The sequence below is a fragment of the Pezoporus wallicus genome, unplaced genomic scaffold (genome assembly GCF_028554395.1).
Source record: "Pezoporus wallicus isolate ANWC-B61680 ecotype Strahan unplaced genomic scaffold, APGP_CSIRO_Pwel_v1 contig_3181, whole genome shotgun sequence".
Taxonomy (NCBI): Eukaryota; Metazoa; Chordata; class Aves; order Psittaciformes; family Psittacidae; genus Pezoporus; species Pezoporus wallicus.
The window spans coordinates 6,283,099-6,300,967 of record NW_026641700.1 but is presented as its reverse complement, the minus strand read 5'-3'; the positions used below and the strand labels follow the sequence as shown (position 1 = coordinate 6,300,967).

At 39.0% G+C, this 17,869-nt stretch overlaps 1 protein-coding gene across 5 annotated transcripts; it reads left to right on the top strand.

Annotated features, from left to right (window-relative positions):
- The first annotated feature begins 299 nt into the window (after nt 1–299).
- On the top strand, nt 300–16,346 carry OXNAD1 (oxidoreductase NAD binding domain containing 1). Of its 5 annotated transcripts, none has more exons than XM_057424923.1 (10): nt 300–642; nt 1,416–1,461; nt 1,557–1,713; nt 1,979–2,042; nt 5,518–5,624; nt 9,200–9,341; nt 12,292–12,328; nt 12,437–12,534; nt 15,298–15,406; nt 16,070–16,346. In XM_057424923.1, the coding sequence occupies exons 1-10, from the start codon at nt 610–612 to the stop codon at nt 16,222–16,224; spliced, it is 948 nt and encodes a 315-aa protein (XP_057280906.1). In that variant the 5' UTR covers nt 300–609; the 3' UTR covers nt 16,225–16,346. The 5 variants fall into 5 exon arrangements, with proteins under 5 accessions (XP_057280906.1, XP_057280904.1, XP_057280903.1 ...); XM_057424921.1 differs by having other exon boundaries at nt 12,434–12,534; XM_057424920.1 differs by having other exon boundaries at nt 5,518–5,621; nt 12,292–12,534.
- The last annotated feature ends 1,523 nt before the right edge of the window (nt 16,347–17,869 follow it).

Genomic DNA, 17,869 nt, shown 5'->3' with positions numbered 1-17,869 from the left:
GTTAGAGGTCTAGGTATTATGTAGGATATTTGGAAGAATGAGGGATTTACATGTTTCTAAATAAACCTGTAAACAAAAAGTTTTATTTAATGTTTATAAAAATTTCCAACCAGCACCCTTTCTTTACCAACAGAAAGGGAATGCATATCCAGTGTTTGATCTTCTTTCAAACATAAATATTGTTTGAGCGTTTAAAATCACAGATATGTTGGCTGGAAGGGATTTTTGGGTGTCATAGAATCGCAGAATGGTCTGGGTTGGAAGGGACCTTAAAGGTCATCCACTTTCAACCCCCTGCCACACACAGGGACACCTTCTACTAGACCAGGTTGCTCCAAGCCCCATCCAGCCTGGCCTTGAACACTGCCTGGGATGGGGCAGCCACAACTTCTCTGTCCCAGTGTCTCGTCTAGCCAAAGCTCTTGCTTGGAGCAGTACAGTTGATAGCACTGGATTAAACCAATTCCATGTGTAGACTCTTGTACTACTTTAACTTCATGAGGTTTCTGTTTTCCAGTCATGCAGCTTCTCAGTGCCCCTTTGAAGTGAAGGTATACCATTGAGCATGTCAACCGTCCCTCTAATTTAGTATCATCCGCAAGTTTGCTGATGGTACATCCTGTCTCATCATCCAAATTATTGGTAAATTTGTTGAACTCTGTCAATCCTGAGGTACTCTTACAGTAACTGGAGCAACTTGAAGCCATCAAGTCTTCAATTCTGACTGCCTAGGCAGTTTTCAACTATTCCAGCTGTCTGTCTGGCCTCAGTTACCTAATGTGTATGCCATGGAAGATGGTGTCAAAAGCCCTGTAGGTCAGTCAAGGTGTACTGTATCCATTGCTGTCCCCTTAACTGTGTGACCACATTTCATCACAGTAGGTGCTCAGATCTACCAAATATAATTTGGTGTTGGTAAATCTGTGTTGCATCTCCTTGATTACTTTCTATGCTTTCATACAGCTAAAGGGACAAGCTTTGAGCGTGTCCCACACCAGTGGCTGAGGTGGTGTTGACTGGACACAGGCAATGCTTCTTGCCTCTCTTAAAAAATGACCACACATTGGTCCTTTTCCAGTCCACTGCAGACTTTCTCTGATAACTGTTTTTCATAGGTAACACACAGTTGCCTCACTAGCATGTCAGCTGTGTCTCTTGGCAACCTTTGAGTGTAACCCCTCTGGCTCTGCATTTGAATAAATCCAGCTTCTCTAAGCAGTTGCTGGCCCCACTCCTACTTATTCCTCTCTTTCCGAAACACTGCTGGTCTGGGTGCAGGCTTTGTCTGTGAAGAATGAGGCAGAAAAGCTATTGAGTATTTCATTCTTTTCTACACCATCTGTGACAAGGTTGTCTTCCCTTTCAATTGATGGATGCACATTTTCAATTCTTTATGATACTTTTGTACTTTTCAGATTCCTTCTTGTTGCCCTCTATGTCTATTGCTAGTTTCAGCTCCAGGTGAGCTTTGGCCTTTCTGATTTAAAGAAAGTAAAGGGTGAAAACAAGCCATGTCAAACAGTGTGTATTTCAGTTAACAAATATTTATTTTTCAGGAGCTGGTGGTTCTGGCCCAGTCATCATGGCTTGTGCTACTATTCATGTGGGTTTTACTGTTCCTCAGTTACTGAGAGGTGTCAGCAGAATTCTTCCCACTCATTCTGCATTGGTGGTGTTGAGGCACTCTGCTTTTTGTTACTGCACAGTGAACAGGTGGGTTATCTACAGACAAAAACTTTTTTTACCCAAAGAGAATGTCATGGTAACACTGTCAAAATGAATCTGATAAATTATTACAGACCTAGAAATACTTATTTAACTCCCAATTATATATTTTTACTTAATTCTTACTTAGATTTATGTCATCTGTAGTCCAGATTACACTGGTAAATTGTTATGTTAATAGAAATTCGTATCAGTAAGGGACAGTAGCACAGCTGTCAGAATGACAATTATCTTTGTTGGCTTTTTGTTGCAGCACAATAAAATCAAAAAGGAAAATGGATCATCTAGAGAGGACAGCAAACAATTTTCGCCAGGAGGTTAGTGTTCTGTGCTTTACGATGTAAGTAATTTTTTTGTGTGTGTGAAGAAACTGGGTAATTACATTTGGTTTCGTATTGTCTTCTGCTGGAGTCTGTTTTACTTCTTTTTCTTCTCATTTTTTGTATTTGATACTGTTATAAAAAGAAATGTATTTTGCAGTCAATGAGTGGAATGTAATGAGTTATAAAAACTGTGGGTGATGTTTAATTTATATTGGACAGGAAATTTGATAGAATTCTGGCCAAGTTTTTGGATTCTGGTAAGTTACAAAAGCACACGGATACCCATGATCTCTACACAGGCTTCTCAGTTTTTTATGGCTTGCTGTAATTCTGGTTCAAAGTTGAAACTAAAGACTGTGGAATATATCCTTTTATAATATAGGAGGTAAGGTTAAAAAGTGTTGACATTTTGAGGGGAGAGATGATAGACACTTATAAAAAGGATCTTTAGTTTGTTTCTAATTTAATTCACATACAAGGAAGATAGATCATTATTCTCCACCAAAATCCATAAATGCTTATTCTGGATCTTGGTTTTGTGCAGTAAGCAATCGTCTTCATAACATTCAGAGGTGAACATAGTCTTGTATTTCATGCAGGTATTTCCTTCCTGTAATTAGCTGAAGTAGATGTTTAGAAATCTTTTAATACTGGGAGAATATGACTTCAATTCTCAAAAATGTTTCAATAGCAAAACAATTCTGCATTTTTCTTAGACTTTTCAGGATTAGTAGGGTGCTTTTTTTCACTGAAAAAATCCCATCTTTAATTCCCAGGAGTTGGGAAACAGTGCCAAGTTTTTCTCCATTATTTAGTTAGCTTCTTTGTCTTGAATAGGCAGAGACATGACAGGCCAGTCTTGCATGTGTCATGCAGCAGGGCAATCTATTCTCACACTACACAGATGTTAATGTGCATTCGTGTGCATAATTTGGTTCTTCTCTCTGCTAGATTTTTCCCTAACTATAGTTGAGAATACGTCACAGTGAATTCCCTTCTCAAAAGGAAGCTGGGTGGAGGGGATATGTAGGTAACCTCCAAAACCTGAACATTCAGAAGTTGTTACAGGCTGTAGATGGATGATACAAATGCAGCCTTGTGCTGCTTATTACCAGAGCTGTCAAGGTGTGAGCCAGCTTTAGGAACTATGTGTCTCAGAGCTCTGCCTGAGCTACTCCCACCTAATGTCACCTCGAGTACAAATTAGCATTGCATGTGGACATACAGCTGCTCAGGAGAATCCAATTTATGCCAAATTAACTCAGTACATGGAGAAAATGAGTGTAGAGTCAGGCAGAGGTAGATGCACATTCTTCTTTGCTTCTGACGTGGAAAAAATGATTGCACTTTTGAGTTTTGCAACCATGTTTATTTTATTTTGGGTATTTCTGATTGCTTGGGTTGCTTAGCATTTATGCTGAGCAGAAAAAGTAGGTACCTGGAAAATGTGTGGAAAATGGATCCTTATGAGGTGTTGGAAGCCCTGAGGTTGAACAGGGAATGGGAACTGTAAGGCCGTAGGAAGAGAAGGAAGCTGTATGGGACAGATGAAAGAGCAGGGCTCAGTTTTTGCTACCGCAAATTTTCAGCATATCGGAGGATTGTGCTGTTTCCTTTTTATTTAATGCTTGATTTATTTTTTGTTACTTCATTTGTGACCACTTTAAAATCCGTTTTTTTTTTTTAATCCTCTGCTTGGTTTTGATTTTCATGTAATCAGCAGTTGGTTTCCCTCAGTCTGTATGGCCTTATTTGGCCATTTCAGTCCTGTAGAAAGATGAAAGAGCCATAGATCTGTGTTGCATTAGTGTACATGCTACACATCGTTCCTGTTAAGGAGCGGTAATGTGAAGGACCAGGGCAAGGAAAACCTGCCAAAACCTTTCTTGAAATATGAAGTCTGGAGTCTTGTGTCCTCTTCCTTCTCTCTGCAGCCTTGGTTTGGGCCAGTTGGATACTCTTGTGATGGTGCAAAGTACTGGTTGAATGCCTTCGATCACCCTGGCTCAAATTTCATTTTTGTAATAACTTTATACTGATGAAGAATTAAATTTCTAGTGCCCTGTTAGATCTACCAGCCAAAGAACAAATTAGGGAGTGTGCTGAGGAGTACAAAAGGGAATGAAGAAGATCCAAACTTAATGTCCATTTCCTGCACTTATGGTTTCCTCCCTCAGAACAAGCATGTAAGTCATGGGTCTGACATTTCTCGTTAACTTAGAGTGATTGCAGTCCCCATTTAATACTGTCTGCTAAAGTGGAAAAGAAATGTATGCTACTTCATTTTAAATTGGTACATGTCCTGCTGTTTAATGGGACAGTGGATGTGTTCAGATGTTGCCTTATGAATAAATTAATTTCCTGCCATGTGTTTTAAATTAGAGGATAGTTGCTTAAAGTTTTGGGGTTTGTTTTTTTTTCATCTGTTTGATCTTATACAAATGAGCAGTGGTGGAGTTGTGGTGGTATTATTAGTGCTTCCTGGTGTGGTAAATGACACCAGTATATATTAACAAAGCAAAATCTGTATATTGCCCTGTGTAGAAAATACTTAGGGTATTGTTTTCTTTTAGAGGAAGAAGGTTAATAACTATAACTCAAAAATACCTGAAAGTGAAGGTCAGGGAGGGGATGAAAATCCATGCTGTACTGATAGGCATCAAAGAGTTGAAGTGGGATGCTCCCCATGAACAGTCCTATTGCAAAATCTGCTTTTCATTTAGAAAAGCATTATATTTCTCTTAATTCTTATTTAAACTCTTTAAAAGTGGTGTCAGGTATGGCTCTGCCATCCCCCCCCCCATCTGGTTGCCAAACAAAAATTCTTCTGTTAACTAGCAATGAATGCTTGTGTTAGTTTTCTTGTCTTCATACATGTGGTCAAATGGGTATGTGTGTAAATGCAGTAACACAAGAGTTGTTGGCTTGTTGATTGGTGTGTTTTGTTGTTTTTTTTTTCCTTAATTCTCTATGTATTAATGCATAATCTTTCAGTAATGCATTTAATTACTTGAAACTAGATACAGATCTGGAATTCTTCAGTAGCAGCTGATCTTGTACAAGTTTCCTTTGTGAGTCTGTATCAGAGATCTTTTTACTTTGTTGCTGGAAGATACAGGAGTGATTGCTTGTACAGATGACAAAAGAATCTGAGAAGTGATAACTAGCAATTGCTTCTCCTTATTGTTACATTCTCTTCAACTGAAATAACTTTGTGCACAATCTTTGAATAGCCCTGACAAAAATGACAGCCATGGTGGATTGTAAGTAGAAAACTATTTCTCCATTCAGTGACTGTGTAAGTGAATCCATTTTTGTTTCTCTACCTTAGTGAAAAAATGCTGCTGCTTTAGGTAATGATGTGCCACAGATACCCATCATTTTGCATGTTCTCTCATACACAGATTTCTGGAGTACTTTTGCTGCAAATGATCTCTATGTAACACAAGGTCTTATTCTCTTTTGTTAGGTAATTTCACAAGCAAAAGTGTGTGGAATCAGCAATGAATCGGAGACAGTCAAAAGGCTTCGTTTGGCTATCACAAATAAAGATTTTACTTTCAAAGCAGGACAGTGGTAAGATCTTCCAGTATTTGAGAGGAAAATTACTAGCTGAAGTGCACTGTAACAGAATGTTAAAAGGCTTCTGATACTTGAGCCTTGGAAAAAATCCTTAATTGATATAATACAATGTATTCTTACTGGGTGCTCTGTCAACCAACTGATACTTGGCATAATTTTAAACCAGCCATTATTAAATATGCTAATAGTAATTTTAAAAAGAGCAAAACCTACTAATTCTTTAAATGTTCAGTTTGATTGTTTGGTATTTTCCTCTGGTTTATGCATATTACATTGTTTCTTCAAGAGTGCTTCATTCTGCAGGCTGTCTTTACTGTCTTTATTTACTAGTTATATGGTGGAGCTGAGACTGCTGATTCGCAAGTTACTTAGTTTGGGTTTATAATTAAATCAAAATTGCCTGTTAACTTTTATTTCTTGCCCTAGAAGTTTCCACCCCGAAAATTAAGCCTGTTAGGTCAGATTAATAAATATAGATAAGCAAACCTGAAAATAAAACCCCCTGGAATTATTAAGCCTTTGAAATAATGAGCTGTTTGTTTAAGCAACCTTAATGTTTTTTTCCTAGGGAAATAGTAGATTTTTATGTTTGTCTTCATCCCTTGTTAAAATACTCTCACTCCATCACTTTTTTTTTCCCTCTTAGAAATTAATTTAAAACTAGGAGTAGTTGCTTCTGGCATTGGGCATTTAAAGGTTCTTGAACTTTTTATTGGCTTAGGCCATCTGAAAGTGGTTTTGCTGGAATCAAAGTATAGCTGCTAGGGTATTAACAGCATATGTTACTCATGTAGTGTTAATATGCTGGCTTTTAAATTTAGAAGCAGAACACAAGATGTTGATTGCAATAATTTGTTTGTGGAGTGATTTGCTGCAGTTTTTGCACATGTGCAGTGACTCATATTAAATTCTTGCTTGCCAGTACTTGGAAAGTGCATTTACCCTCCAAAAATGTTGTAGAAATTATCATGTTGAAAAGGGAAAGCTTTAATTATAATTACTCTTTTTCATTTTCTTCTTCCTTGAAAGTATTCTAATGCTATTGTAAGGTATACAGCAACTTTTCTATACTTGTAGCTGTAAACTGTGGTCGCATTTTTTGATGAGCTCTGCAAAACATGAGGCCACAATTTCCTGAGTAGAAAAGGCCAACTTGTTAGAATTTGCTATAGTAAGATGTTACAAAGATTGTCACCAAAATGTATATGTTTCTTGAAAGTGTTGTAATTACCAAGTTTTTCAGAAGCAAGAGTGAATTTGTTTTGTAAGCATGCTGCCAGATAGTGGTCTTGATCTGGCTTCAAGTAATAATGAAGAGACCTGTTGCTGGTGCCCATTTTGATTTACTAAAACATGCATCGAGGTATATGCGGCCTTGGGTGATATGATTTAGCATAGGGTGTCCCTGCCCACGGCAGGGGGTTGGAACTAGATGATCTTAAGGTTCTTTCCAACCCTAACGATTCTATGATTCTATGATTCTATGCATGTTACAAATACTTTGAAGTAGTAGTGTTATGGTTTTAATGTTTCTGATCAAACAATTGCTAATTATTATTTGTTTCTCAAAGATTTGGCTTTTCCCTTAAAAGGATGGAAATGAAAAAACACCGTCAAATCTATTTTACATCTTTTCAGACCTGAACTTGTTGTGGGTTTATATAGTTTGGTTTTTTGTTTCCTCCCTCCTCACTCCCACTGCTCTTCTTACTTCAGCTGTCACAGATAGCATTTCTTTAGGGAGTCCTCGTATCTTTCCCCACACAACTTAAGATGAGGCAGGCCATCAGAAATAGAAGCCAGTCCATTATAATAGGGTATACCATGCCCTGAAATTTCATATATTTATGTAACTGGGAAAGAAATACTAATATAAAAAGAAACATACACCTACGTTAGTACTTTAGAAAGGCAAAAAGTACATTTGAGTTGTGTTTTACAGCAATGTTTGGTTTTGTATGTATGTTTCCTCAGCAGGCACAGATAATATTTCACTTTTATTCAAGTAGAACATTTTGATTTAAATGTAAGCTGTTACTTTACAGCATAAATGTAATTTCCTTTTTCCTTTTCATTAATGTACGTAGTAAGATTATTTTCCACCAGAGGGTAGTAAAGAGCTTTAGTAGCATCTTGTGGTGTTCTTTGATACAATAAATGCTGCAATACAAGAGTCCTTTCTAATCTCTTAGATCCTTATTACCTAGAAAGCTGAGGCCATGGTCAGTGGGGCTGGAGAAGCCTTCTCAACTGTTTTTGTTACTGACTTTTCATTTGCAGTCAGATACCTTTATACACCATCAAGCATAAAGTTAAAAGTGATATCACTGTAATATTGTGTATATCACTGTACATGCTTCAAGAGAAAGAGAGGAACTTTTTCTTAGAAGGGTGAAGCTTTGTGGAGAGTAAGCAGACAAGATTCTTTCTTTAAAAGCAGTGAACTGTTCCAAGGGCTTTTCTCCTCCCTCAGGAATTTGTGATTACCATGAGGAATACAGCCTTGCAGTCTGTATTTCTTGTTGTATTCTCATTTAACTAATACTGAACCAGTCTAACTCGGGCTTGGATTGCATAACGATTCTGTAGTACTTGGCATTGCTTACCAGTCTACTTGGTTCCTAAGTGGAACAGCACAATTAGTTTTAAACATTAGTTTTCTTTTGAAATACAGGGAGTTTGTCATGTACTGTAGAAAACCAAAGTATTTAAACACGTATGCAACACAGAGGAGTTTAAATGCTAGATCATAAACCAGCTTCTAACTTTTCCTGATGCTATTTGCAATATGAAAGCCTTACTTTTATGAAAATAAATTATAGCTCATATGTGTTAGTGACTTGCCCTCCCTACTCTCTAACTGTTGGTGTTGCAAAAGCTTAGCCGTGTCTCGCCTTCTAATCTGTAGAATCCCATCTGTAGAAGTAATCTGCTTTACTTCAACTGTAAAAAACTTGCAGTAATTCATTCCAAATTCCTCTCAAGAGATGGCTGCCACCAGAGGGCACCGCAGGTAAAGCGATGCTGCTGCTAGGCTCTGCCTTCTCACATGAGGAATTCTGTGCAGACTGAGGTATTACTTCAGGTATTTCATATTTCCTGAAAAAGAAAGCGTTTAATCTAAGGTCATTTCCCTAAAATTAGTTTCCCAATCTTCTTATGCTGGAAAATTGAAGAGCCCACCAAAGGGACCAGAAGGAGTGGGATTTAAGCCACTCTTATCGGACCATATTGTGGTTTTGGTTTAATATGCAAATAATTTATTTAAACACTCAGAATTCCAGTCTGTTGGAAGATGTGGCATCTAACGCCAAAAGTAGAATGGTTTAAAAACCTGCTAGTTTAACAAAGGTGGTGACATGTTTCTAGATGAAAATAATTCTAAGGAAATTGCATTACTCAAGATCAAGTCCTTCTTTGGAAAAGCTGTGTTGTGGAAATGAAGATGTTTTTGTACAGAAAGGATAACTGAAGCAAGGGCAGCCATGTGATTGTGGTTATTGTTTTCCATGTTTGGGGTTGTTGGCTTTTTATGTTTTTTGAGGCTTTTGTTTCTGATCTATTTTTAGGGTTGATTTCTTTATTCCTGGAATGTCTGTAGTTGGGGGATTCTCAATGTGTTCAAGCCCTGGCCTGTTGAAACGAGAAGGAATATTAGAGCTGGCAGTAAAGCACACTGATCATCCTCCTGCCCACTGGATTCACACTGAGGTAAATAAGACTGTGAGATCTGGCTGCTTTTTTATCTTTCTTTATTTTTTTGAGGAGGGGGAATATGGAGGAACTGGTGTGTGTGATTTCACACCACATTTTGCTATTAACTGCAAACCTCCCGTTGAATTATTCAACCATTTTTAATACAATGTAAATCTTCAAATCTTTTGTTCAGTAAGGGACTGAAATTGGATGTTAAATTGGATGAAAACCCTCTCTTCTAATTTGTGTCCCTGAGAGCAGGCTGTGTTACACATTGCAGAGTTACATCTGGTAACTTGCCATGGTTCCTGCCTATTTCAACAAATACAAACTGGGAATCATCGTCAGATGAATACAAATAGAGATAATTAAGGGAGAGCAAAGGGAGATATTTAGATCAGTTTTTCTGAAATGATAAACCAGCAGAATACTTCAGAATTTCTATAGTATTTGTTTAAACATGCAGTATTCTTGTAATACTGGCGTAACCCAAGGCTTGACTTTTGCTGTATTAAAAGTGAAGTCTGACACTTTGGCCTCTTGCAGTCCCTTGTTTGTCCATTTACCCCATTTAGTTGTAATCAGAAGAGTCCTATATCTGTTGCTGATCATATTTCATAGGTGATCTGTCCTATCAGCTTTTGTTCTTTCACAACCACATATGATCTGTCCTATTTACTGTTCCCAGCCTGGCATTTATATTTCTTAAGTGTGTCTGCAAAGCTTAAATTGGCAGATTCTTGTAGCCTTACAAATGCTGCAGTTTTGTTCAGTGGCCAACACTTATAATAAACGTTGATGCAAATTTAATAGAATCAAGAACATGCAGAGTGGTGCTAATCTAGTACTGAGCATGTGACCATCCACATGGTAGATTTTAACTGGTGTCATATCAAGTTATCTATCTCCACTGGAACGTAAACAGAATAACCTTTGTGCAATGTTGTGCAGGACTTTGAGTGCACGTGCCAGCAGACCCTGTAATGCCTAAGAGGTTTGTCTGGCTTTTGATACTGCTCCTTAAGAGAATAGGAAAGCCTAACTTCATCATTCCCAGTTTCTGAAGACTCTTCTGGGATTTTTGATGCAGAATTTAGAAGGTTGTGTATGTGATGAGAAAAGTCTGGTACTTAATTGTTTAGAAGTTAGTTCTGAAAGAAGGTACCTCAGGGTAAAAGATGTTATGGAAATAGTACTCATTTACTCACTGTTCCTGGGTTTTTAGGGGTGTTTAATTTTTAATACTACTATATATAAAACCATAACTTTTAGCACAGTGTATTTTATCACTGTAGGGATTCATAGCCTTTTCTTTAGAAAAATGCACATGTAATGTATTGATTGCTTCACTTCTCTGCATGAACTCTTTCAGTGCTCTATGTACAAAGTGGGCAAAAGGACACTTTCTCACCATATTACTCCAGAGTCTTATTGTTTGGCTTTTTTTCTTGAATACTGACTTACTGTTACCATTGCCATGGCCGAAGCACTGAAATATATAGGAGACTCCTGGTTAAGAGAGATTCTCCCTGTGTGCTATGTCCAGTCTTGATGAGTTCTGGCTGGTTAAGGAGGCAGATCAGACAATAATGAGATTGTGTTTCTCCCTAAAAATGTCTATTTCCATAAAGGGTACCATGTCCTATGTACTCCTGCCACATGAATTTGGAACACTTCTGGACTCGTGCGTCTCTCAACCAGAATCAAACATGGGAAAGCTTGGCAGCGTACATTGGAAAGGGGAAGACAAATTAGTTTTAGCTAATGAATGCTGATTGTCTTACGCTCTCATTGAGAGCAAATACTTTATGCAGTAATTAAGAAAGGCAGAAAACTTTTTTTTACTGGCCGTGCTCACCACTTCAGGAACCTCTGTGCTGTGTGCAGTACCCGTGTCCAAAAGCTGCCTCCCTCTTCCTGGTAGAATTGTTAGGTGTTTAGACCTTTGCTTACTGTACACTTGTCATTAATGGAAGTCCTTTTGTTCAATTACCGCTTCCTGATACCGGCAGTTTTTGGAGGCAGTGTTTTTGTTCTGTAAGTGATTCATTGCAGGTTTTCAGCAGTTCTTGTAGCTTTCCTTTTTTTCTTTTTTCCCTTCTCCTTTCCCAACTTCTTTGGTTTCCTCTGCTCTTTGTTTTTTAAACCCAGTATATGGCCTGAAATGAATTCTGTTTTCAGCTCCAATTTGTTCTGTGAGCTTGCAGTGAGGTGGGAGAACTCACCTGACTTCTCTGTACTGTAGTTTCACCCTTCATTGCGGGATGTGGTCCTGGGTTACCGAGAAAATGCTGACCCAAATAGGGATTTTTTTTGCTGCAGCTTTAGTTTTCCATGCATCAAAATAACAAGCTTTGGCAAATTTCTGTAAGAAAATATTTCTTACGTATAAGTGGAGAGGAGGAGAGGTGGTTTTCCCCTGCTTTTTCTTCTTCTGCAACTCTGAAGTTGGAAATGCCAAAGGGGTTCTGCAGGAATATTCTCATGGATACTTGCTTCACTTTGGGTGGTTTTTATTTTTTCAGGAATGGGGATGGAAAACCTGCATCTGTGCCACTCATTCTGGCTTCCTTCTCTGACCTCATAGCAAGGCCTCTTTTGACATGAGGCTGGGTCTGGGTAAAAGTGTGATCTCACACATTAACCTCGGGTTTTCACAACCGCATCTTGCTATGGAAAAACTCTTGCATGAATCACTCCTGTCCCAGCTCTTATGGGGGGGAAAGGGGGAGTCATCATCTTGCCTTATCAGAAGAGTGAAACTTTTGAAAGGAGAACTAGATCCCTAGAGACACTGAAGCAGACTAAAACAAACATGGTTTCCAGCTGTCTGAACTGTTTCAGCTTTCCCTCACTGGTCAATAAAAATCTCAGCCCAGAGAGTCTTGTGACTGTGGTGCAAGAAGAAGTGTATTTCAGCTTTTGCTTTGAGTTTTGAAAGTAAATGTCTTCTTTTCCATCCTAGTGTACTCTTGACTCAGAAGTTGCCCTGCGAGTGGGAGGTGATTTCTTCTTTGATCCTCAGCCTGGTGACTCCCCTGTAAAACTAGTGCTGATAGCAGGGGGTGTTGGAATTAACCCATTGTTTTCTATACTGCTGCATATAGCAGATCTGCATGGATACCAAGAGGGTAAAGGAAATGGATACAAAATGGGAACAGTGAAGCTGTACTACAGTGCAAAAAATTCAAGTCAACTCTTATTTAAGGTAAATTAAAAGTTGGGGTTTTTTTAAATGTAGATCTCAGATACTCAGCTATTAGTGTGTGTATCATCCTGTTGCCAAATTCCAGAGAGCCCCTCTGTGGAAGACACTGCACAAACACATTCAAAATTCACTTTATGCTTCTAACCCCATGTGTGTTTTGTTACTTATGCCAGTGGACAAATGAAACGTGTTATTGGACATACCTGGTCTCATTGACTGCACTAAGTCAGTTACATTTTACTATCATGTCATAAAAGCATTATAGTGTATGAAAGATTATATATAATATATATACACACACTAATAGTATACATAATGCTGTATGCTAAAACACTGTAACCACAGTCTCAGTATAGATTGTATTGAACTTAAAGACTAGCAAGAGCAACTATAGCCAAAGGAGATAGCTCCCAATATAATAGGGGAGCTTTATTGATAATGCATTAGTTTAGTTATTATCGGGTACTAGTTTATGAATGAAGGATTTATACCTAGTTGTAAAATTGCTTATACAGTGTGTCAGTAACATTTACTTAGCAGTTAAAGATAGTTGTCACACTCGGCCATTAAGGTTCACCAGTAACATTGTAGGGTCAAATTAGCAGAGTTTCGGTAAATCATCCCTAATGACTGAAATTTCTTTTGAAGTACTGAAAGATTTTGATTGTAAGAAAGAGGTGAAAATTTATCATGATCCCAGAAATCGTGTGTAGGATCCATCATTACCTTTTCTTCTGTATTGGCACTGTGATTGATTGCTTCCTTTGGAAAATCATGTTTGTTGTTAGAAGCACTGGAACCTACCTACTCTTCTGTTTGGCCAGCTAGTGATCTCCCAGCCTGTTCTAAGCATACACTGAATTTATTTCAGTGCAGGAACTAACATTTCCTAAGTAAGTGTCACTTCAGCAGTGTTATGACAGCAAAGCTTTTGTGTTAATGCTTCTGGGACAGAAGAGAGCATAATAATGTCACAGTGCTTAAAGTACATCCTTCCCCTCAAGTCCAGAACATGTATATGGAATATCTCCTGTGCAGAGGATTGAGGAACTGAGGATCCCTCGAGTCTTTGTGCTGTTGTGAGATACATCTGTATAACTCTTCAGGAGGAACTGCTTGGTTGTCACTAATGGTTTGAAGGACCAGTTCCCTGCAGAAGCAGCTGTGTGTAGGCTGACAGGGATGGAGGACGATGCTGATGTAATCGGTTTAATCCTCATGTTGGCTGTGCTGTCATTTCACAGGCAGAGTCACTGTGTGTGCTGCTGGAAATCCCATTGTTTAAAATGGCAGAAGCAAAGTGTTAGAATGACAAGAGATGGCATCCTAACTTTGCTACTGTGAGATGGCAGTTAGCTGGGCTTTCCTGATTTCATGTGGAATGAACGTGACCCGTATTTCCTTATTCTGGCTGGGATGCTGGGGCTAGGCCTTTTTCCTCAGGGAATTCCCTTAGTGGTCAGCTTCATTATGTACACTAAATTACCAGGCTGCAAAGAGCTGATAAGCTGTTGAAATTCTCCTTCATTTGGTTGGAGAGCCTGTCTCTTGCCTTAGGATACTAGAAAATGGTACTTCGGTGGTTGATACCATGTGTGTATTTGCCACTTTGTGTCCATGTCACTGAATTAGAGAGTGATGGGTTACTAAAAGGTGTTGTGACTGCAGGATTATTTAAGCAGGTTAAGTCCTACCTTAGGCACGCTTTGTGGCCGAGGCCTAGGACTTTAAATCAAGAGGACGTGGTTAGTTTCAAAGGTGCTATCAAATTCTACATTTTTCCACATGAAGGAGACTGAAGTTTAGAGTCACATCCAGAAAGTGAAAGCAGGTGCTGGTGGAACAGTGAATGGCACTGTCTGTCTGTGCTGCTTGTCACGCTGTGGCTTCTTAGGAAATCAGAAACTAGATCTGTCTGTAAAATAGAATCTGTCTGGGGGATTGTGTTAAGCAAGCTATGGCAGACTGTCCACTGTAATAATTACTGGGTATGCAAACACATAACAAAATGAGCTAATTTACCTCTTCACAGAGTAGACATTATTTTTTGTTTTGGGATATTTGAAGAAAGAATGTCCAGTGTCCATTCCTGCGGTGAAAATCCCGACTAGCACAGAGTCTAGGCAGTAACTGCATCTTGGGTTCAGAACTAAGCGCAGCATCTGACTGACAGATTATTTTTTACTGTGATTTGAACTTCAGCTGCTGGGGTTTTGGTGGGAACTATCACAGTTGTGACTTAAGGAACTGAAAATTACAGTTTCTTTTCTGGAAAAATAGCATTACACTGTAGTTGGTTTTCGTTGGAGAACATGAGAGAAAGAGTAAAGGACCCAGTAATCTTACCAGATAAAGCAGACAAGATTCAAAAAGTTCCTAGCAAGTGGTAAATGCACACTGCAGAGTTTTGGTTTTTAAATGGAAAACCCACAGATGTGGAAGGATCTAAATAATGAGAATTTGTATGTGGTGGAAGTCATCAAAGGACATAAATGGTTCTTGGGTCCAAATCTTACAAATTGCAACCTAGTGTAAAATAGGAGAGGAGCGCTGACAACACAGCTGGCAGTGTATTCACATTCCAGTTATGGAAATTCTGTGTACGTGTGCAGGTCAGTGCTGTGAAGTCAAGTCCATTGAGGTCTCAGTGCAGAAATGCAATAGTCTTGGTGCTGGGTAATAATCACCAGTGTTGTGGGACTGTGGGCAGACATCTGCTCTGATTTACTGGCCTGTGGTGTAAGTGAGTGTTTAACATTACAGAAAAACATTCTTGGTTTGATGAATGCATTTCCTGGAAAGATCATGTGTCATTTCCACGTCACCCAGCAGAGCTCACCCATCTGTGAAGAGCTTCAGCCACATGTTACAGGTAAAGATCATGGCAAGGTACAGCCACGATATCTACAGTCTAAATTTGGTTACATCCTAGAGGATGAAGTTAAATGCATAATTTAGCTATATGCATAGTAGTATTTTTACATGTAAAGATTCAAAATGAGATGCAAGTTAAACCTAAATAATTTCACTGTATGTATTGTGCTTTGCAGAAACATTTTACCTTTGCAGTTTTTGTTTTCATTTCTAATAACCCTCCTCTGTTAATTCCAAGCTTTATACAAGAATTTCCCACTACAAATTTTATTCCAGAAACTATTAAGCAAAGTGTTTACTTTGCTGAAGGTGGGATTGATGAAGGAGAAGCTAACTGCTTCTAAGGGACACTTCACATTTCCCCTTCTGTTGCATTTGTGTTAGAGATACCTGTTTTTTTTCATCTGAACGTGGGATTTTTAGTCATACGTAAACCATGTTTCTCTTCAGTGACTAATGCCCTATGCCTTCGAACTGGAAGTACCGAAATCCCCTGAAGAGCAAATGGGTTTGGAAGCCTCCAATCTTGGTAGCGATTATCCTTCAACAGGCTGGGCATTTTTAAGAGATGAGAGCTTAAAATACCTCAACCCAGTCATTCTCTTTGAAATTACTTCCCCATTAATATTTCTTTTCTTGTTTCCTACTTCTTTTTTGTCAGAGGGAAGAATATCTGAAAAGGATCTAGAAAAACATGTATCCAAGGATACTGTATGGTACATCTGCGGTCCACCTCCGATGATAGAATCCATATCCAAACTCCTGTCTGACATTGGTGTTCCTAGAAACTGTATTTTCTTTGAGAAATGGTGGTAGTGACACCTGCTGAACAGAGAAGATGATACTGTTTTTTTTTCTAGTGTATTTTGATAAGCTAAAATGTACAGAAATGGACTATGAATTATTTGGAAGATTCTATTATTTCACACAGGAATACGTCCTCAATCATGAGAATGTTCTTTTAAAGTAACCATAATACAACTGTAATGCTGCTGCTTTGGGGGAAAAAATGATTTTATATTAAAGACATCAACTGTTCTGTTTTTTTGATGGGCTGCTTAACTTCTTACGGGTAGCAGCATATTTTCACTTTATTCACTTGTTTGTTAGTCAGCTTCTTGAAAGCTGTGGAGTGCCTGATTCAGCAGTTGCAGAGAATTAGTTGTGCAGAAGGGCCAGGTAAGTTTATAACAAATAATAATTCAGGCCACAACTTCTGACTCTGCTCCAAGCTGTTGTGCTAATGACAACACACTGCCTTCCCCAGGTCTGTATCCTTCATTTATATTTTATAGAAGTCAAGTTGCTGTGACTTCCCTCTTGCCATGTCTTCTTAAAAGAAAAAAACCCTGCCTTTTATGTGGCTTATTTAAGTAAGGCAACTGTGCTGACAGTAGAAGACGTGTTTTCATAATCAGACTCAGACCGGAGCTAGGAGTGTTGAGTGTTAGCCTCTGATGGAGCTGGATAGGAGGTACTCACGGGAACCTGCCTCTGTTGCTGGTGCTGTGAGAGCCCATCCAGCTTGAGCTTGTACAGGCCGCGTCCTCTAAAGCAGCTGGGACAGGGCACCTCCATAATCCTGCTGCAGCACTGAGTTTTAGCAGTCTCCAGGAGACACCTGTTCTGTTGGGAAAAGAGTCTCTGAAGAGTTTGCACTTTCAAGGCAGGAGTGTACCTCTGGGTGCAGTGACTGACCCCAGGTCCCTTCCTGAATAAAGCTTCTTTCTCCAACTTGTAGAAAAACTCATCCTAACAATGATGGGACTAACAAAAAGCCATAATGAGTTTGTTAAACACTGCTGTAGGCAGTTCAAGTCCTTAAGTGATGGAGATTCCCACTGTACATTTGAAGACCTCAATAAGGAACATTTAAATTACTAAAAAGCTTAGATTATTATTGAATTATTAAAAATGCTAAAGATGTAAGGCCTTCTCTTTGTTAGTGCCTCCTTTCCTTGAGTTACGTTTCAGACAACAGCCAAATAGGTAACGCAGCAAGTTTCTTGCTCTCAACATCCCTCTGCTCCGCCTTCAACAGAGGTTGCAAAGATACCGATCCCATCACCCAATTCCCAGGCTGCAGCAGTACTGTCGGTGTGCAGCACTTTATATATTTCAAGCATAACTTCCAGTGTCTGGCTAAAACAGCCTGCAGCCCAGCTCTAGTCCTCCCAGAGAGTCATTTCAGCTCTGGATGCTGGGTTTAGCTTTGAGCGTTAACCTCTTTTTACCTGAGTCTCTGATAGGTTTTAAAGCTTATACCTTCTGCCACATCCACATTCACCTCAAGCCTCAGTGATAACCTTGCTGGGAAACTGCAGCCCCTTTTTTGTCTGCAGCACAGGAGTACAGCTGCAGTTGTTGCAGAAGCTGAGTGAACAACTGAAATGTCCTAGTGCTTCCTGGGAGTCAAAGAGGGTGCCATGATGAGAGAGTGCCTGTGAGTTTTCACCTTCTG